This window comes from Octodon degus, unplaced genomic scaffold, assembly GCF_000260255.1.
Source record: "Octodon degus isolate 3935 unplaced genomic scaffold, OctDeg1.0 scaffold00113, whole genome shotgun sequence".
Lineage (NCBI taxonomy): Eukaryota > Metazoa > Chordata > Mammalia > Rodentia > Octodontidae > Octodon > Octodon degus.
The window spans coordinates 7,516,538-7,534,981 of NW_004524689.1; the positions used below are offsets into that span (position 1 = coordinate 7,516,538).

General features: G+C 48.1%; 1 protein-coding gene and 1 non-coding gene across 2 annotated transcripts in view; one reads left to right on the forward strand and one right to left on the reverse strand.

Moving 5' to 3' along the window:
• Positions 1-18,444, reverse strand: part of Mtor (mechanistic target of rapamycin kinase) — a 128,350-nt gene that overhangs the window by 19,506 nt on the left and 90,400 nt on the right. Inside the window, exons 30-40 of the mRNA XM_023699389.1 lie at positions 17,007-17,107; positions 14,460-14,575; positions 13,180-13,257; positions 12,891-12,998; positions 9,744-9,869; positions 9,528-9,659; positions 4,835-4,950; positions 3,986-4,103; positions 1,786-2,028; positions 849-949; positions 169-265 (exon numbers count right to left, since the gene is read on the reverse strand). Coding sequence (XP_023555157.1) covers positions 169-265; positions 849-949; positions 1,786-2,028; positions 3,986-4,103; positions 4,835-4,950; positions 9,528-9,659; positions 9,744-9,869; positions 12,891-12,998; positions 13,180-13,257; positions 14,460-14,575; positions 17,007-17,107 — 1,336 coding nt within the window. The remainder of the gene's footprint in view (positions 1-168; positions 266-848; positions 950-1,785; positions 2,029-3,985; positions 4,104-4,834; positions 4,951-9,527; positions 9,660-9,743; positions 9,870-12,890; positions 12,999-13,179; positions 13,258-14,459; positions 14,576-17,006; positions 17,108-18,444) is intronic.
• Positions 10,349-10,455, forward strand: LOC111812140. The gene has a single exon (XR_002817724.1). It is a non-coding gene; the product is annotated as a U6 spliceosomal RNA (small nuclear RNA).

An 18,444-nucleotide genomic window follows, 5' to 3' on the forward strand; every position in this document is an offset into this window, starting at 1 on the left:
CTCTCCAAAGGAAGTAAAGAGAACATGGAGTATAGGCCTTGGGCTCAAGCTCTGCCTCCTTACCACTGTACATCACACACTGCTCTGGGGTGCTGCCCACAGCGTGATTCCCAAGGGACACATGGAGGGGCAAGAATTGGATTCATCCCCACTGGAACCTGGTCTCACCTGTAACCAAGTATCAATCTGGATGGCTTTAACCCCCTCCACTAAGGCTTCATTGACATCTGGCCAGTGGCCATAATCAAACCATAAGGTAAGGACTCTGGAAAAAGACAAAGAGAAAGTCACAGAAATTTAGTTTCCTAGCTTTTGTTATGTTTTCATCTTTAAGGCTCTGGAGAAGAGAAACAGCAGCTGTCACATGGGGCAGAGCTCCTGACTAATCCATGAGGATCGCCCCAAATGAATGAGTGCTTCTTCCCAGTCCAGTCAAGCCACCGTCACCTAAGAACACACCAATCTGCATCCATGAGTGGGTCGCTTGCAGAGCAGGGGCAACAGGGCAGTGTGAAACAGAGCTGGTCAGAGACCTTGTATAAAGGAGGGGTTGCCCTGGCCACCGGCAGCCTCTCGATAGGGGGCCTGTGCTAGTCAGCCCTCTCCAACTTGCAGGGGGACTTAAGACATGTTGTGAGACAGATGGTCACTGTACCCTACAAGATAAATCACACACGGGAGTTCAGGCTTCTCCTTATGTGTGGGTCTCCCCTCGGTGTGTGGGCGTCTGGTCAGCAATCACTCCCCAAGCGCAGGCCGAGAAAGGCCTGGGCCCTGAGCTGAGCTGTACTGATGGGGCGGAGAAAGGAAAGAGACCCGTGTGTGTTTCATCTTCCCCTTCTTCATACCTGAGTGTATCCTGGAGGTTGTTGCCGCGTGACAAGGAGATAGAACGGAAGAAGCCTTGGACAGCAGGGACCGTGTAGAGCAAGAGCGTTTTGGATAAGTCCTATTGGAACAAAGGTGCTAGTTGATATTCTTGCTCAGCTTTATCTTTCTTCTTCTATTTCATTTTTTGTGGAGATTGAGCCAAGAACCTTATGCATGCTAGGCAAGTGTAGGAAAGGGAGCTACAGCCCCTAGGCCTTCGCCTCACCGTTCTCATTCCTGAAACGTGAAATGGGCACAATTACATACTAAGAGTACCTACTTCAAAGGGCAGGATTTTTTTTTCCCCTTTCTTTGAGACAGCATCTTACTATGTAGTCAGGCCTTTGACTCACAGGCCCGCCTCAGCCGCCCAGGCTGAGATTACAGGTGCGTGCCGCCATGCCCAGATCTAAAGGGCAGTTTTGAATGTTAAACCAGTTATGTACTAAAAGCACTGAATAAATGGCAACTGAGTCATACTGTCATTGTCTTGGGGTGAGAGGTGCTTCCTGGAAGGGTGGCAGGAGGAAGTGGCCGCCTTCTTGGCCACTGCTTCCTAGGTGCACTGTGCACTGTAGGCTAATGGGGGAGCAAGAAGGGAAGGGAAGAATGCAGGGCACAGAGCTGCCAGGCCTCTGCCTGAGAGTGGACTGGCAGAGGTGGGGGCTGCCTGCAGCCTGGTAACACCCATACGGAGAATGCATTCATCCAGTGGGAAAGAGAGGAACCTCTTAGTGTGGCCAGCTGGCAGCTCCCCAGACACACACTCACAGGGGTACCAGCTCTGCACCCTGCACCCCGAAGTGGCAAATGGTATGGTATTGTCACTGCAGAGAAAACCTCAGGCCTCTAGTGTCACCACTACTCACTGCCAGAGATGCGCTTGCCAGTTCCTACTGTGGCAGAAGCAAGTACCTCAGTGACCTTCTTCTGCAGAGGTGATGGGGTGGGGCTGTTCTCTGTGCTCTCAGCCTCGCTCTCACTGTTGCTGCCCTCTGTGCTGGCAGTGGCAGTGGCAGCTGTGGTGGCAGCAGTGGTGGCATTGGTGATGTTGGCTCCACTGGCATGACGCAGTTTCTTCTTCTCATCACGGGCTTGGTTTTGATGTTTGTAATGGAGCACGGCTTCAAAGTTCATCACCGCCCATGCATGCCAGGCCTGGGAGGGAGACAGCCAAGGGCAGACACCAGGGCTGGGACCACAGCACTGTGGGGGGAGGCGAGGCTGTGCTGAGGGAGGGCTGGGCCTGGTCCTGCTCTGCGGTCAGCAGAGGAAGACTCCTCAGCAAGGGGAAGAACAGGAAGAGATACAGGATGGAAAGCATTGAGCATCCAGGATAAACCTGCAAAAGTTGGGGCACATGCAAGAGTGGAGTGGGGAACGAACAGCACAGAGCTGGGGACAATATCAGGAGAAGGCATGCTGGGCCAGGAGGTCTCATTTTATCTGTAGGAAAACAGCCTTCCTGAGTTTCCAAGCATATGATACAGATTATTTAACTAGGCAGAGGTTGGGGACAAGCAGCTGGCTGACACAGAGTGTCAGCAGAGGGATGACAAGTCCTACCAGGTCACATGAGAGTGGGTGACAGAAGCCAGAGAGAGCACAGGGCAGTGAGAGAGGATGAGCCTGTGGCTTGGCAGAGGACCAGCAATCGATGGTTCTCCCAGCTGCTCAATGGGGGAAGGCCTGCCTGGAGCCTATCTGGACAAGGGCGCACTGTCCACATCTCTGAGTTTTGAGTTGTGGTGACTCTATCACACACTGCTGAGTTTGCTTGGAGGCATGATAACTATGTACTGAGAACAGGACATCAGATAATCCTCTAGTAGTTGGCTTTCTGGGTAACTAGGAAATTCCCTTGACGCCTTGCTAAAGACCTTCAGCATAAATGTGTCCAATGTCCACCTTCCCATCTTAGCAGAACAGACTGATCATAATTTTTTTTTTTTGCGGAACCGGGGCTTGAACTCAGACCCTTGCGCTTGCCAGGGAAGCACTTGTTCTACTGAGCCATCTCCCCAGCCCCAGACTGATCATAATTGGTCTTTACTGGATGAGTAAGCACTCTGCAACGACCCAGTTCAATGTCCCCTACCCTCACTTACTCAGTGAGCGCCTCCTGCACAGGTACTAAGTGCTGCACTGAGCCGGGATCGGGGAGAACAAGAGATCGCAGAGCCTCAGTGCTGCGAGCTTCACAGCAAAGACATCGTCAAACCAAAGGGATCGACACTAGGAAATACTTTTAACAACTAAAGCAGAAGTTGCTGAAAACAGACTTTTTTCTTGTGGTCTACTGCTTTTACAAAAGCTAAATGAAGAAAAGTAACTCTGGCTAGGAGACAGTTCGATTAGTAAGGTGCCTGCTAATCGGGTTTTTCCAATTTTGGACATGGAACAGTTTCTGATTCTTCTCTTGTCACAAAATGAGTGTTAAGATGATCACAAAGCACGCTGAAATGAGGGTAAGATTTTACTGTAAATGTTAGTGTGGTTTTCAGATGCAAGTTTGATCCTAGAGGGGTAATTCACAATGTATAAGCAAGTTAAGGAGATTCTGGAAAGCAATCAATGATGACTGCTATACCAAGCTGCTGCTACCGGGATGTCCCTCAGCAGAGACACAACCCGACGAGGACGTGTGCTCTCTGCAATGATGCACACGTGTAACAGTCACCCCTGCCAGCCAGGCCCGCCTTTTGTACGTTTTCTGTTTGAAAAGTTTCCTGTACTATACTATAACAGGATGTTACCCAGATCTTTCCAGTAAAAACAAAGTTAATTTCTGAGCTGAGGATACACCAGGGATGGAAATCTGAAAGAAGGGGAAGACACCAACGACCCAAGGGAAGGTGGAGTTCTGAGATTAACCCTGTGTCCCGATGCTTGAGGAAAACAAGCAGCACAGAGGCTATAAACAGCAGCAGCCACTGCAGCACCACAGAATCACGGTGCAGTAAGTATTTCTCCAATGAAAGAGTCAATCTTGTCACAGTTGTGAAACTATAAGGAAAAATGAAGGCTCCAGACACTGCAGGAGCAGCCACAGCACCAGAAGGGTCGAGTTGGGCTGGGCACGCAGGAGAGCGGTGCCGCTGTCCGCCTGCCTCACCTTGTACCAGCTGCGGTCGTGCTCGGTGGCGGCACTGTAGTACTGCAGCACTTTGGGGATAGTGCTCTCGTTGATGCCCTGGAGATTTAGCTGCCACTCCCCAAGCTTCAGGAAACACCTGAGAAGACAGACAAAGCCCTTGCTGCTCCTCCTTCCCCAAAGGGCCATCCTGCGGTAAACTGTGCATGTCTAGGTCTGGGGAGTGAAACCGAACCAGCAAGATGCTGAGCCATGGGGAAGGAAGACAGGCTTTGGGGAAACATTCTTAAGGCATCATCAACGACCTTTTGGACCCGCGTGCCAATGATATTACAAACCAGGAACTGGTATAGGAAGGTCTTCGTGGACCTCCTTAGCTCAAATGCAGTTTTCTTAGGGAGATTTGTTATTTTTCTCACTGAATGCTGTCTGGCCCCTCCCTTTCTCTTCTCCCCTCCACCCGTCGACAGGGATAGTATTAACAGCCAATGGCCCCTGACTGCCGCTGTATTCCAGGCGCTGCTGTGAACGCCCGATGCTCGTGAGCTTCATGCTATCTTATACCACCTTGTATGTGATGAGGAAACTGAGCTACAAAGAGTGATGAACTTGTCTAAATCAAAACTATTTATGCATCAAATCAGCAGTATATATAACACTGGAAAATGAGTCTAACCCCGAACCAGACACCAGGAGGAGGACAGCACTGAGGTGGTGCTGAGCTGCTGGCCCCTGGGAAGCCCAGGGGCAGTAATGGAGGAGCAGATGGCTTGATGCCTGGGAGAAGGCAAGGAATGACAAACTACCCTCCCCCACACCCCAACCCTGGCCTAGCACCCTGGGTTTCCTCATGGAGCTGGTGGACCTCACCGGGCCATGAGCTTGTGCAGCTCTTGCTTGTGCTGCTGATCCTCGGTGGCCACGGCGTGCTGGGCCTGCTGCTGCACCGTCTGGACAAAGTGCTGCATGTGCTGGAAAGCATCAATCTGTAGCAGAGGCAGAGACCCACTTGCATGACCCAACTCATAGGCATGAGTCAGGTCTCCCAGTAGAACCCCCTGGAATAGGGAGGGACTCCTAGGAGAGGGAAGCTCCGTCCTCTGGGAATCCATGGGTTATTCCACTCACGTTGCAGTTTTCTTTTGCTAACTGTGATTGCCAGTCTAGTTAAGTCTTGCAAGTCACATGCCTGACTACCTGACATGATTCACATGAAGCAATGTGAAGAAGTGCTTATTTTATTGTCTGTATACTGCTCGCAGGAAGTTAGGGCTGTGGGGAATTACTTCAGACTAGTAAAGCTTTAGTATTTGTCTGCAACATGACAATACCCGGGGCATTCCAGCATAGCAAAAACTATTCATTTAAAATCAGATAGTTGGGCTGGTGAGATGGCTCAGTGGTCTAAAGCACCTACTTAGAACAAGCTTAGCAAAGTACAGGGACAGCGGTTCAATCCCCCAGCACCACACGCCAGCCAGCCCTGCCCCCTGGTGGGCTGAGCTGGCCACACACACACACACACACACACACGCACGCACGCACAAATAAATAAAAAATTAAAAAAAAAAATAAAATCAGATAGTTGGTTGTGGTGCCATACACCTGTCATCCCAGCTACGAGAGGCTGAGGCAGGAAGATAGTAAGTTTGCGCCCAGCTTGCACAACTCAGTGAGACCCTATCTCAAACAAAACAAGCCCCTCCAAAAAAACAAAAAACAAAACAAAACACCCTAACAACAATACTGGCTGGGGATGAGCTCAGTGGCAGAGTGACGAATAAGCTTAGAAGTGAAATCTCCAGAGCACCCCCAGCAGCTAGATCAATGACTCTGTGATTTGATACAAAGTGAGCAGAGCGCATGTGTGTTAGGCACAGGGGGCCACACTCAGAAAGAACAGCACCGAGTCGCAGAGGGAGGGCCCGAGCAAGCCTGCTGTGTCCAAACAAGCCAGCATCTTGAAACTCAGTGTCCGCACAGCTTTTTGGAGGATTTTTCAGGATGGACACTGTATACAAGCAAGCACCTAAAGCTCAAATGGAAAAAGGCACAATCTAAATCTTCTAACACAAAGAAGGGAATCATTTGTAAGAAAATATGAACCAAAGGCTATGTAGTCTCTGCTGCAGAAGAAAAAAAAACCAAAATCAATGTCTGAAATATTTAACAGGTCTCCTTCTGGTAAATTATATAGGACTTTTGTTTTTGTTTTTTAAATAGAAACACGATGTAAAGTGGTGATGATCCTAAAGGAAAGTGAAACTCCCTCACTTAGAGACCTGGACCAACCTCAGACACTTTTCTTTCTTTTTACTTTTTGATATTCTTTTTTTCTTTTGCAGAACCAGGGATTGAACTCAGGCCCTTGCTCTTTCCAGGCAAGCACTTATTCTACTAAGCTATCTCCCCAGCCCCAAAGAACTTAGCTAAGGGGCAGGCCCCCATACTTTTTGATATTTAGACACAATTTAAGCCACTCAGGCTGGTCCGAAACTTGAAATCCACCTGCCTCAGTCTCCTGAGTGACAGGATTACAGGTGTGTGCCACCATGCCTGGTATGAGATATTTTTAAATGTATGGAATTAACTGATACCAAGAAAAAGGTTTTTTAAAAAAGAAAGAAAGAAAGAAAGAAAGAAAGAAAGAAAGAAAGAAAGAAAGAAAGAAAGAAAGAAAGGTTTGACTCAGAGCTGGGGTAGCACAACAAACTCTAATCCATGTGTGAGGATGGGGCAAATGTGCAGCGGCCCGCGGGAACACGACTCTTGGCTCCCATAGGCATCTGCTCTCACAGGGCTCCCCCCAGCTCTGATAAATGAAATGACATCAGCACCCCTGACTGGGAAATGTCCCATGCCCCCTCAGGTCTCCCTCCAGGAGAATACTTCAGCTACACTTAAATCTGATTTTAAAAAGGGAGGTAATACAAAAAAGGCAAGTTACCCAAAAGGGGACTGTAACTCGAGTGATCGACAAGCAGCCAGAAACCTGGAACTCGGATGCCAGCTGCTCTCAAGCCCATGTGCTGTCCCAGAGGCAATCCAGCCCGAGGTAAAACTCAACAAGGGGTTTAACAAAAAATAACTGCAAGAATGGGGTGGCTAGGTATTCCTGTTGAGTGTGAAGACCAACATTATTTGTCCCACATGGAAGAACTTAGTATCTTTTTACTCTATAGCATGAGGCAACTCATTTTCAAGGAATTGAAAATATTCTATTTAAAACTTTCTTGGGCCCGGGGAGATGGCTCAGTGGCATAAGCGCTTCCCTGGCAAGCGCAAGGACCTGAGTTCAATCCCCGGTTCCACCAAAAACCCCCCAAAAAACAAAAAAAAAATTTAAAAATTTGGGTGTCAGGGATGATGTTTCATCAGCAAGAAAATACTGAAAAAAGTGGTTAAAATTATCTGAGAAACCCCACATTTTCTTAATATATAGTAGTAAAGGTCCAGGGAGATGGCTCAGTGGAACAAGTGCTTCCCTGGCTAGTGCAAGGGCCTGAGTTCAATCCCTGGTTCTGCCAAAAAAAAAAACCCCAAAAAACAAAACTTCCTCCGTCCCCAGCGAGTGGGAATGATTCTCTCCTTCTTGCCAATGAAGGACCCATCCCCTGGAGAAAAGGACCTCTGTTCAGGCCCATAGAGCTCTGGTTGTGAATACTGTGCCTGCGTAGTACGGGCAGTGATGACCGTCCTGCCAGTGAGACCTCACAGAAGGACTGCTTGCCTCTGGATTCCATGGCGTCTCACCCATGACGAGACCACAAGAACACCTAGGGCTGAAGCCTTCCTGCAGGATGGGCTCTGCTTTTCCCCACTTTCATTTGTCTCAGATGAGACAGGGAACACAGCCCCTGCTGACAGTGCAGGAGAAGATGGCTGAGATAGTGACTGCTCAGCCGCATGACTAGTACGGCATTTTCTCCAAGAAGCTCCCAAGCAAAGATGTGACACCTCTAGCTCTGGGTTGAGGTCCAAGCACCTGACTTTAAATAGGTTCCCGAATTCTTCAGTCCCCAGTACTTGGGCTCCTAAGGAAAGGGCATCATCTGTGGAGAAGCTGGGCTGTGGTCTTGGGCTGAGAGACCACCCACAAGGTTCCTTCTGAAGGCTGTGCACAGAAGGACACTGGGTGACACTGGGACCCGGCACCTTCTGCTTTTCTCATTTGTCTGGAGACAGCTGGGCTTTGACCCAGAAATACCATGGCCTGAGAGCTCACAGGGACTGAAAAACAACACAATAAAAATAAACAAAATCCCTGAACTGTGCCTGGGTCATTAATAATGAGGTAAATCCCAGCCATAGACCAGGCGCCAGGTGCCGGGTTGTTGATCCACTTTGGGTGGTACTGAAAGCCACTCTGTGTCAACCACCAAAAAAACAAGTCTCTAGACCCTGTCCAAGATTTCCAAGCATGCCCTCCCAGACAGAACTTCTTCTCCAATGTTGCTTTTTTTTTTCCTGCTTCTTTTTTCATTCATTTTTTTTCTCTCTGGTAAAAGGATCACTGAACTATACCCCTAGCCCTTTAAAAACTTTTTTTGAAAGAGGGTCTTACTAAATTGCTCAGGCTGGCTTTGAATGTGTGACCCTTGCCTCAGCCTCCCGAGGACAGCGCCTGCTTCTCACTCTTCCAGCTTGGGTACCACTGTGGGGACCACAGCTAGCACTGGGACTCAAGTGATGGGGAGCCAAATACATGTGACTGCCTCCAGTGCCTACTTTCTGATAATTGCCACCAGCATCCAGAGAGACGGTTTAAAAACCGAAGCCGAAACCAGCACCTCTGCTTCTCAAGAGCTTGTTTATAAATAAAGAGGAATTCTACACTGTTGACAGGGTAACTTTCCCTCCTTGTTGCTTCCTGCGTGGTATTGTTGCTTTTGAACCCAAACTGTTGATAGGAAAAGAGACCTGATGTCTGAGAATACCACATTGCTCTTGCAAAAGCTCTACTCTATTTTCACAAGTGTTCCTTTGTATTTTTTATTTTTGGGCAGCACTAGGGATACAGGCAAGCCCTTCTCACCTTCCCACTGAGCTACATTCCTAGCCCCGTCTATTTTCATTTTAATTAATTAATTAATTCATTCATTATTTTTGCAGTACCGGGGATTGAACTCAGGAGCCTGCACTTGCCAGGCAGGCACTTAATCTACTGAGCTATCTCCCCAGCCCCTCACCACATATTTTTAATTTTGAGACAAAAATCTCACCAAGTTCCCCAGGCTGGGCTTGAACCTGAGATTCTTCAGGCTCAATTTATCAGAGTCCTGAGATTACAGAATTGCAAACCATGCCTCACTGTGTATGTTACTTTTGTAACAATCTGTTTTAAGGGGTAACTGAGACTTCAGATTCCAACACTTTCTAGAAACCAGTATCTAGCAGCAGCCATGCTCACTGGCTTGATCATGGGTGTACGGGCCTTTCCTCCACCAACTGCCCCAACATGGTGGACAGATGGTTTGGAGACCATCTTCCTCTCTTGCCATGGAAGCAGGTTAGGAAAGCACTCTGGAAAGGGAGTCTCTGTGGGACAGACAGGGGTACAGACCTTGCGTGCGCTCTTCCACATATTTTTCATGTAGGCATAGGTCACCTGAGGGTGAACTGTGGGCAGAGGATGGTCAAGTTGCCGAGATGGATCAACACCCAGGAGCAAAACCAAAGTTTTGTGAGCCAGAGCCTTAAAAACAAGAGTGGTCAGGTTATGAACAGCGCTGGACCAGGGGCAGTTCCTGCCACGTGGTGGGGTCACTCTACTACTCACCAGCCTGCCACTCTTGCCACACAGGCTTGCATACTTGAGCCAGGTCCTCATGTCCTCATGAGGACTGACTACAAGGGACCGCACCATCAGGATTTTCTGCCAATCCTCCACAATCCGCTGGCAGCCCTAGGAGGGTCAGAAGGGAGAGTGAGACTGGCCCTCTGCTGTCCACACTTCCCACAGAGAGCAAAATCCACTGCAATAAGGGGACGTTCACCGACATAGTCCTGAGTTCCTCTACAGGGGGTACATGAGTAAAGTGAGAAGCCGAGGTCATGGGGGTCTGGAGCTTACTTCTGGCTCTAGCACTTAGGATGTGACTTTGGGCCAGTGGCTTAACCTTAGTGACTGGAATAAAATAGTATCAACAGCTTGAAAGCGCTTCCCTGGCAAGCTCGAGGGTCTGAGTTCAATCCCCAGTTCTGCGAGGAAAGAAAAAAAACAACAACAACAAAACTGCTTGGGGCTACGGAGGGGATGAAATGAATGAAACTTTGCCAATTGCTTAGATTCATTCCTGTTTCTAAGTGCTTCATTATTTTATACATAAGAATTCTTTGTAATCAGAAAACCTAGAGTGAATTTATTGTCAAAGGGACTAGGCTGTGCTGGCTTCAGCAGCACAAATACTGAAACTGGAACGATACAGAGAAGATTAGCACGGCCCCTGCACAGGGATGACACGCAAATTCGTGAAGCGTTCCATAGTTTCATTGTCTTGCTGAATTCACGCACCTATAGTATTTAGATGCCAATGGAATACCCACCCATCTCTGACAGGACTAAACAAAAAAAGGGGATACAAAGGAAGGACCATTTTGTATCTGTATACACAGAATAGTTAGGATAGACATACAGCTACTTTCGCCTAATTCAATGAGAAGAAAGATTTGTACCAATAGTGTTTGGACAGGATATCCTGTCTGCATCTTGTACTATAGATAACTACTAAGAAGATAACAATGTACAATGTATTCATTGTTGAAACTGTCCTATTAATCAGTTTTGAAACTGTCTCCTTGCTATTTTTTTTCTTTTTTTCTTTTTTTGCGGAACCGGGGATTGAACTCAGATCCTTGCGTTTGCCAGTCAAGCGCTTATCCTACTGAGCCATCTCCCTGGCCCTCTCCTTGCTATTTGTTTCTCAATAAAATAAAATCAAATTAAATGTTAAAAAAGGGACTAGGCTAATTTTATATCACATGATTGCTAAAAGAAAAGTGAACATCTTTTTCTCCCATGCTCACAGGAAGTAGGACTTGGGAAGACATGGGTTTCCCAGAATGAATTTCACAAGCCACTGGAGCCATCCTCTTGGGAAATCAAAGTTTAGAAGAGGGATCTCGCTTGCAGGTGTGAGAACGAGTCTGAGCCTGGCACAGGAGCCGCAAGCAAGGAGCCTCAGCGCAGCTCAGGCTGACCTCTCAAGCAGCCCTGTGGCAGTCACGGGCGGGGATTTACACTGAAATCACTTGGCCTCAGAATGGCAGCTTTCCAGCCCAGGTGGCTCACTGCGTGTGCTGACAGCAAGCCACCAGCAAGAGCCAACTTTCCACAGGAGCATAATGCTTTATTTTCAGCCTTGGTTAACAGCTTTCCATTCCATAAAGTGTGACAATAAAGATTCAGAAAATTACAAAAACAGAAAAAAGTACATTGAGTGACTGTTTGGTCTTCTCAACAACAACTAGTTTTTCCCAGATGCTGAAATAATGTGGCTCCCCGTAAGCCAAAAAGCATCTTTCTGGCTCAAGACACAAAAAATCACAAAGGCTTAAGGTGATGACAGTGTCTTAAGCTTGCTAAGTTCCTCCCTCCCAGGACTCATGCAGTCCACCCCTTCTGTCTCTATTTATAAGGCCACTTGTCAGAATGTCCAAAGACTGAGTCTCCTCTGATTTGGAAACTCTTCACCCAATTACTGGCAAAAAACCAAAACAAAACAAAACAAAACAAAAACCAGGGTGTGTACCAGTCTAGTAGGAAATGCTTGCTTTGTGGAATCTTTTTGATGCCCAGTAGACAATTTTCCATCAAAACATTCCCTGGGTGCTTTATAGTTACTCATAAAACATGTATGAGGACTGTATGTGCTCAGTGCAGAGCCATGAGTGACTGCTTTCTCCTGGCCAGTGGAATGTGTCTGCATTTTGAGCCCGGAATGCAGCCTGGAGTCAAAGGGTTTGTCACAGCCTCCTGAAAAGCCTGGAAGCACACACCTCTACCAGTCTAGAGACAGGATCTGGAATTGGATGTGGATCTGGCCAAGGGGAAACAGCTCAGAATTGAGGGAGATGACTGACAGGCAGAAAGACCAGTGGTTTGGGGAGTAGCAAAGGCTTTGTCTTTTTGCTTGGGGCATTGGGGACTGAACCCAGGGTCTTACACTTGCTAGAAGAATATTTCCCCCCTGAGCTACACCCCTAGATGGCTTTCTTCCTTTAGGGATGTGTTCTCCTCCTCAAGGACTGGGAGGACTTTGATTATTTCCGAGAATATTCTAATTACAAACAGAACTGGCAGCCGACAGCTCCTCATGTTCAGTGATCAGAATGTGACCTGGAAACTCGGATGGGGTCTTGTAAAGTTTCTCTACCAGGGAAATCCAGTAAGAAATGTCTAAATAGAGGTGCTGGATGACTTTATGTAAGAACTGTCACCTGCAGGAACTGGTGGATGACAATATCAGCCAACCCTGTTTAAAAATCCTGTTAAAAAGTTGGGTGCTGAGGAGTGTGTTCAGAGCAGCGTTTTCAGCTTTGCGGGTACCCTGGAGTCTTCTGAGGGCCTAAAGTCCCTGACTGTGGGTTCCCCTGCAGAAATGGTGATTTAACTGGCTGTGGCCTGGGCATCAAGATTTTTTAAAAGCTCTCCAGGGGATTCTACTGTGTAATAGCTGAGGTTGAGAATTACTGATTGTGAAGTTGAAATTTCCAACTGCCTGGTTACAAGTGTCCCGTATACATTTTGTTCTTCTGAGAGAAGAGCTACAGAGGCTGGACACTTGGTGATTCTCTCACAGCTGGAGCACAGGTGCCTGGCTCGAGGGGCGGTATGGGAAGTGTGTGCAGTGGGAGCCCAAGGTGGGCGCAATGCCCGCACTGGCCCTCTGCAGGGCAGGGTGAACGGGCCGTCTCCTAGGCTCACCTGCAGTCTCTCCCACCAGATCTGGCGGATGATCTCTCGTCGCTCGGGAACAAGTTTGTACTGGATAACCTCCTCCAGCTCGGACAGCATGTGGCAAGAAACCATGGCCTGGTGGAAGCAAATTACATTCCAACCTAATTACAAACACTCCAAAAGACAGGATAGATTCAAAGCCTCCCTTCTGGTTATCTGCTGAGCCAGGAACACAGGCATGTTTCCAGCAGCCCGTGAGACCTCACTGTCTATTCTGAACTCACAAATGATAATAGGCAGAATACTAGGCACTTACCCCATACGCCCGACTGTAGCTCTCTCCTGCCATGGCAGTTAACTCAGCATCCAGCAGGTCCCTGGCCTTGTCGATGCACTAGGAGAGAAACAAAGGACCCCTGGCACAGGGCTCTGGATTTCAGAGTTGAAGATCCTTCTAGGGCTTCCCAACTAGCCAGCTAGCTGAAGAATTCACTTATCCTACTAAATCCCTGTAATGTAGAGAAAAATTCACCAGAAAAGGGAAGATATCTTTCTAGATCTGAGTCCAAAGACAGAAACACACAGCATTCAGAAGCTTAAACTCATCTGGATGTGGTGGTGCATGACTGTAATCCCAGGACTTGGGAGGCTAAGGACTGCTGTGAGTTCTAGCTCAGCCTTGGCTACAAAGTGAACTTAAGGTCAGCTTGAACTGCATAGCGAGACCGTGTCTCAAAAAGACAAAAACTAACACCAAACCATACCAAACAGCTTCAACTCATCTTGGGTGACAAGGGAGAAGGCATGTGAGCAGTTCTTGCATTTTGAGGACAGTCTGTGGGATCTGCCTTCGCTTAACTTTCCTTGCTGGGCATCTTTGAGAAGGGAATGCATATGCTGAACAGCTCAGGTGGTCCTCAAGAAGGTGACTCTGAGATCCTCTGTTTGGGCTGGGATCTCTTGGGTCTCCAACCCGGGTCTGGGTCATATTAATCAGGCTGGTGGATGCCACAGGACTGCAGTTTGCACCTTCTCAGTGCCATCAAAACTCACAGGGTGGAGCTTTTCCCTCTTTGGATGTTCAGGGGCAATTACTACATCCTCATCCCAGAGGCTCTCAGAGCATCACCCAAGCACCTTATTCAAAATAGCAGGCACCTGATAGGGTGGATGCGACAGCATGATCATTCTACTCTACAAGTCAGCACAGTATGGCTTCTCTGGAGCAACCCATGCAAGCCACCCCTCAGGGTCTGGCTGGGGACTGCTGGCTCCTGGAATCCCCCTCTGGTAAAACTCACAGCTTCTCTACTAGAGAGTGCTCAGGCAAGGCAACAAAAGGGTGCAAGATGACTCAAGAGGCTACCTCCCAGGGCAATCACAATGGTAACTTCTAAAATACAGTTTTCCTCCTCAGCACAGAAAGGTGCCCAGTGCTGATGCCATTTAAGTGTGTTCTGTGCTCCAAGGCCGTTCTAGTAGGTTCCCAAGCCCAGCAGACCGAAAGCTGAAGAACAACAACCTGTGTAACAGGGTCAGTAGCCTGGACATAGGACTTCACGCTTGCTGGAAGGTCTGGGTCTATGTAGGTTTTACCTGCTGTGCCAAGGAGAAGAGGTCTTGATGTAATGCCAGCACGGCTCTATAAAACGCCCCATCATGGGTGTCCCGAGGTATCATACAGGTGTACTCTTCCATACTGTCCCACTGACCTAGGCATATACACACAAGAGAGGTGGTCACCTGGCTGGGCTGAGGCAGCAACTCTAGCCTTGACATTTCCACTTTCAATCAGGTGCAGTACAAACAAGCCCAATGAACTGCCGGCCTCACGTACCCAGATCCTGCAGGTAACTCTCTATCCTGTGATAATTAACAAAGCCACATCTCCATTTAAACATGGGACTCACTGGTGCCCAGAGGAGCACTGTGAAGATGAGAAAGTGCGGGAGTGCAGAGCCTGCACACCAGGCAGGTGACAGGAAATCATGTTCTTCTCTACTAGCGAAGCACATCGCAGCTTCGTGGTATACTGGGACATGACACTTTCCTCTAAACAGCTGAAAATGGCCCTTACACGGACACAGGACACGATCAGACCGTTTGCCCAATTCACTCTGGCAGTATCTTTACCTCAAGAGGGAGGAGGTAAATTTTAAGAGGCTCAACAGAAAGGTATGGCCAGGTTACAACACAGTGCGTGAGACGAAGCCTTCCTTTCCCCTAGTGGGGTAAGCACCTATCGACCGCCAGGACTCCAAGACCATTTGCAGAAGAGGCATCGGCCTCATTAGCTGCAAACTGCAAGGCTGTTGATTTTACAAGGCATTTTTCCTCCCTTTCACTTCAGCCCAGCAGCTCATCTATTCTCAGTGCCTCTGGGCAAAAGTGAATAGCAAACGATGACTCCTCAGGAAGCAATTTGTTTTGAGAGATGTTTGGGATCTGGCCTGGAGTTAATGACAGGAAAGGATATAAACCCTGTGACTCAAGAGGGCGAGCCGGAGGTGGGAGCTTGGGCCATCTTCCTGTAGTCTCTGTAGGTGAAGCTTGCACTTGGCACATCCCACATAACCTTTTTGCTCTTATCCAGCATACATCTGAGTAACCCCAGCACTCAGGAGGCTGAGGCAAGAGAATTCTTGTGAGCTCGAGGTCACACTGGGCTACACAGTAACTTCAAGGCCAAGGCCAGCCTCAACTACATAGTGAGATCCTGTCTTAAAAAAAAAAAAGTCTCTGACACTCTCACTGAGCTAAGCACTGCCAACCCTCTCCTCTAGAGCCCACTGTCAGAAACCCACACATCTCAGGGATTGGAAGGAAGTCTTTGGGAGAACAGTGAGGTGATGAGACAGCAGGGAGAACAGAAAAATGGTAAAGTGTAACTGTTGCAGATAGGACTTTGGTAAACTACTCTCTTCATTTTTTCAAGTACTGGGAAAGTTCCACTATAAACACTAAGAAAGAAAAGAAGCCAGAATTGGTGGCACATGTCTATAATTCCAGCACTCTGGGAGGCAGGAGAATTGCTTAGGAAATTTAGCAATTTAGCAAGACTTTGTCTCAAAATTTAAAAAATAAATAAAATATGTTGGGGATGTAGCTCAGTGTGAAGGCCCTGGGTTCAGACTCCAGTATCTAAAAGCAAGGAAAGGGGAAGAGGAAAAGGGTAGGGGAGAGAACTGTCTTCTTCCTTTACTCCTGTGTATTCCTATTTTTTTTTTTGGCAGAACCAGGGATTGAACTCAAGTCTGGATTGAACTCAGGCCCTTGCGCTTGCCAGGGAAGCGCTTATTCTATTGAGCCATCTCCCTGGCCCTCTCCTGTGTGGATAAAGACATGGTGGATTGGATTCCAATAAACCCACTGGACTAAGCATGCAGTGCAAGAGTATGGAAAAAGCCTGCTGACAGTGGAGTGAAAATACCAGTCTGGGAAGACCCACCTCTAGATTCCATTTGAAAGGGAGGAAAAGAAACCAGTATTTTATTGACAATAAAAACAGAATTGGGGCTGGTGAGATGGCTCAGTGGTCTAAAGCACCTACTTAGAACAAGCTTTAGCAAAAACCCAGGGACCACAGTTCAATCCCCCAGCACCACATGCCAGCCAGCCCGCCCCCTGGTGGGCTGAGCTGGCCACACACACACACACACACACACACACACACACACACACACAAATAAATAAAATTTGAAAAAAAAAAAAACAAAAAACAGAATTGACAATTTGTATAGGAGGGTTTCTGTCCAGTGAGCCCTAGAGGGCTGGTGAATGCACCTCATCCCAGGGACTGCGTGGCAGTGCACCCCAACTCCTGCTTATCTAGCAGTGGCCCTGCAGTGAACACAAGGGCAGTGTTGCCGAGTTCCCAAAGGCTGCACAACTGCCTCGGATGTCCACAGTGTCCCTGTGAGTGCGCAGGGATGTGGATTTCTCACCTACCACAGCTCGGGCTTGATGCTTGCTCACCATTTTCCCTGCCTCCCCATTTTCATGCAGGTCCAACAAGTTAGGCAGAATATCAGGCAGAAAGGACAGGGGAGGGTATGGAAGCTGGTGCTTCAAGTAGCCTTCACACATCTGTAGACTCACACCACCCCTCCCTGTCCCGTCCTGGAGCCCCCAGGGAAGCCTCACCCAAGCCCCATGCAGCTGCAGCAGCCATCCGGGCCATCTTGGCTTGGGTCTCATCATTCACCAGGGTCCACTTTTCACAGCACTGCTGGTGGAGCTGCCCCCTGGAGGAGAATGGTCAGGTCGGGTTAAAGGAAATTGCCACCAGCCTTCTGCTCCAGCCCTTGGCTCAGCTGGGGGCTACAGAGCAGCTGAGAGGCTTCAAATAAAACTCTGGGTCTCCTGGGTCATAAAATGACAAAGTGAACAGGCTATTTGTGGTTTCTGCATCCTGGTGCTCATAACTCGTCTCAGAGTGAGCTTATCAGTGAGAGGGATGGTGTCTAACTGTATGTGATATGAAACGTCCTGAACATCTGGCCCCTTCATGAATACTAAATAACTTCTCTCCCAGGCCAGCAAACCCTTTGGCAGGTCTACAGAAAAAGCCATCTGAAGAGACACAGCTGGGTATTCGGGGCTCAAAGCTATAGGAAGTACTGGCTCTTTAAAGCACTGTACAAACAGTTTCAGTCTGAGATGAAATCCGTCTGACAGAGGCAATGCTCCACGACGGTCACATTGCCAGAAATCCAGAAAATGCTGCTTACTCTCAGAATTTTGCACAACTGCCTAGAGTGGTTAAGGTTGTACCATGATGTAAATGTGCTTCGAAGACCACAATACACAGAAAGAGTAAAGAGAAACTTCCTACTGATATTAAAATCATTGCTCTCCTTCAGGGTTGAGGGTGTAGCTCAGTATAGAGAGCTTGCCCACCAACTTCGAGGCCCTGGGTTTGACCACCAGCTCTGCCAAAAAGAAAGAAAAGAAAACGCAAGCAAAAAACTGTTGCCCATCCACATTCCACTCATGAATGAAAGGAACTACTACCTGCTACTCTGTAAAAGAAATGCCCTGCTTTCATGTGAATTTTAAAATTCAGCTGGGTAGATGGGTGTGGTGGCACACACCTAATAGCCCAGCTACTTGGGTGGTTGAGACAGGATTACAAATTCAAGTCCAGCCTGGGCAACTGAACAAGATTTCTATCTCTTTAAAAAAAAAAAAAAAAAAAAAAAAAAATTGTGGTACACACTTGTAAACCCAGCACTCTGGAGACTGAGGCAGGAGGATCACAAGTTCAAGTGTAGGACAGACAATTTAGTAACTTAGCAAGATCCAGTGTCTTTAAAAAAAAAAAAAGAAAAGTGTAATTGGGGAGATAGCTCAGTGGAATAAGTGCTTGCCTGGCAGGTACAAGGTGCTGAGTAAAAAAGTGTGTGTGTGGGAACCCTGGAGTGTAGCTCAGCACTCCCAGGGTTCAACCTCTGGAGGGGTGGGGGTGGGGTGGGGTATGACGTCAAGGGCGCGGGACGGCCCCTAAGTGAAGTGAGGGGTGGGACTTCAGATGGGAGGCGGGGCCAGGGGGGGGGGGGACTCACGGGTCCTTCTGGGAAGC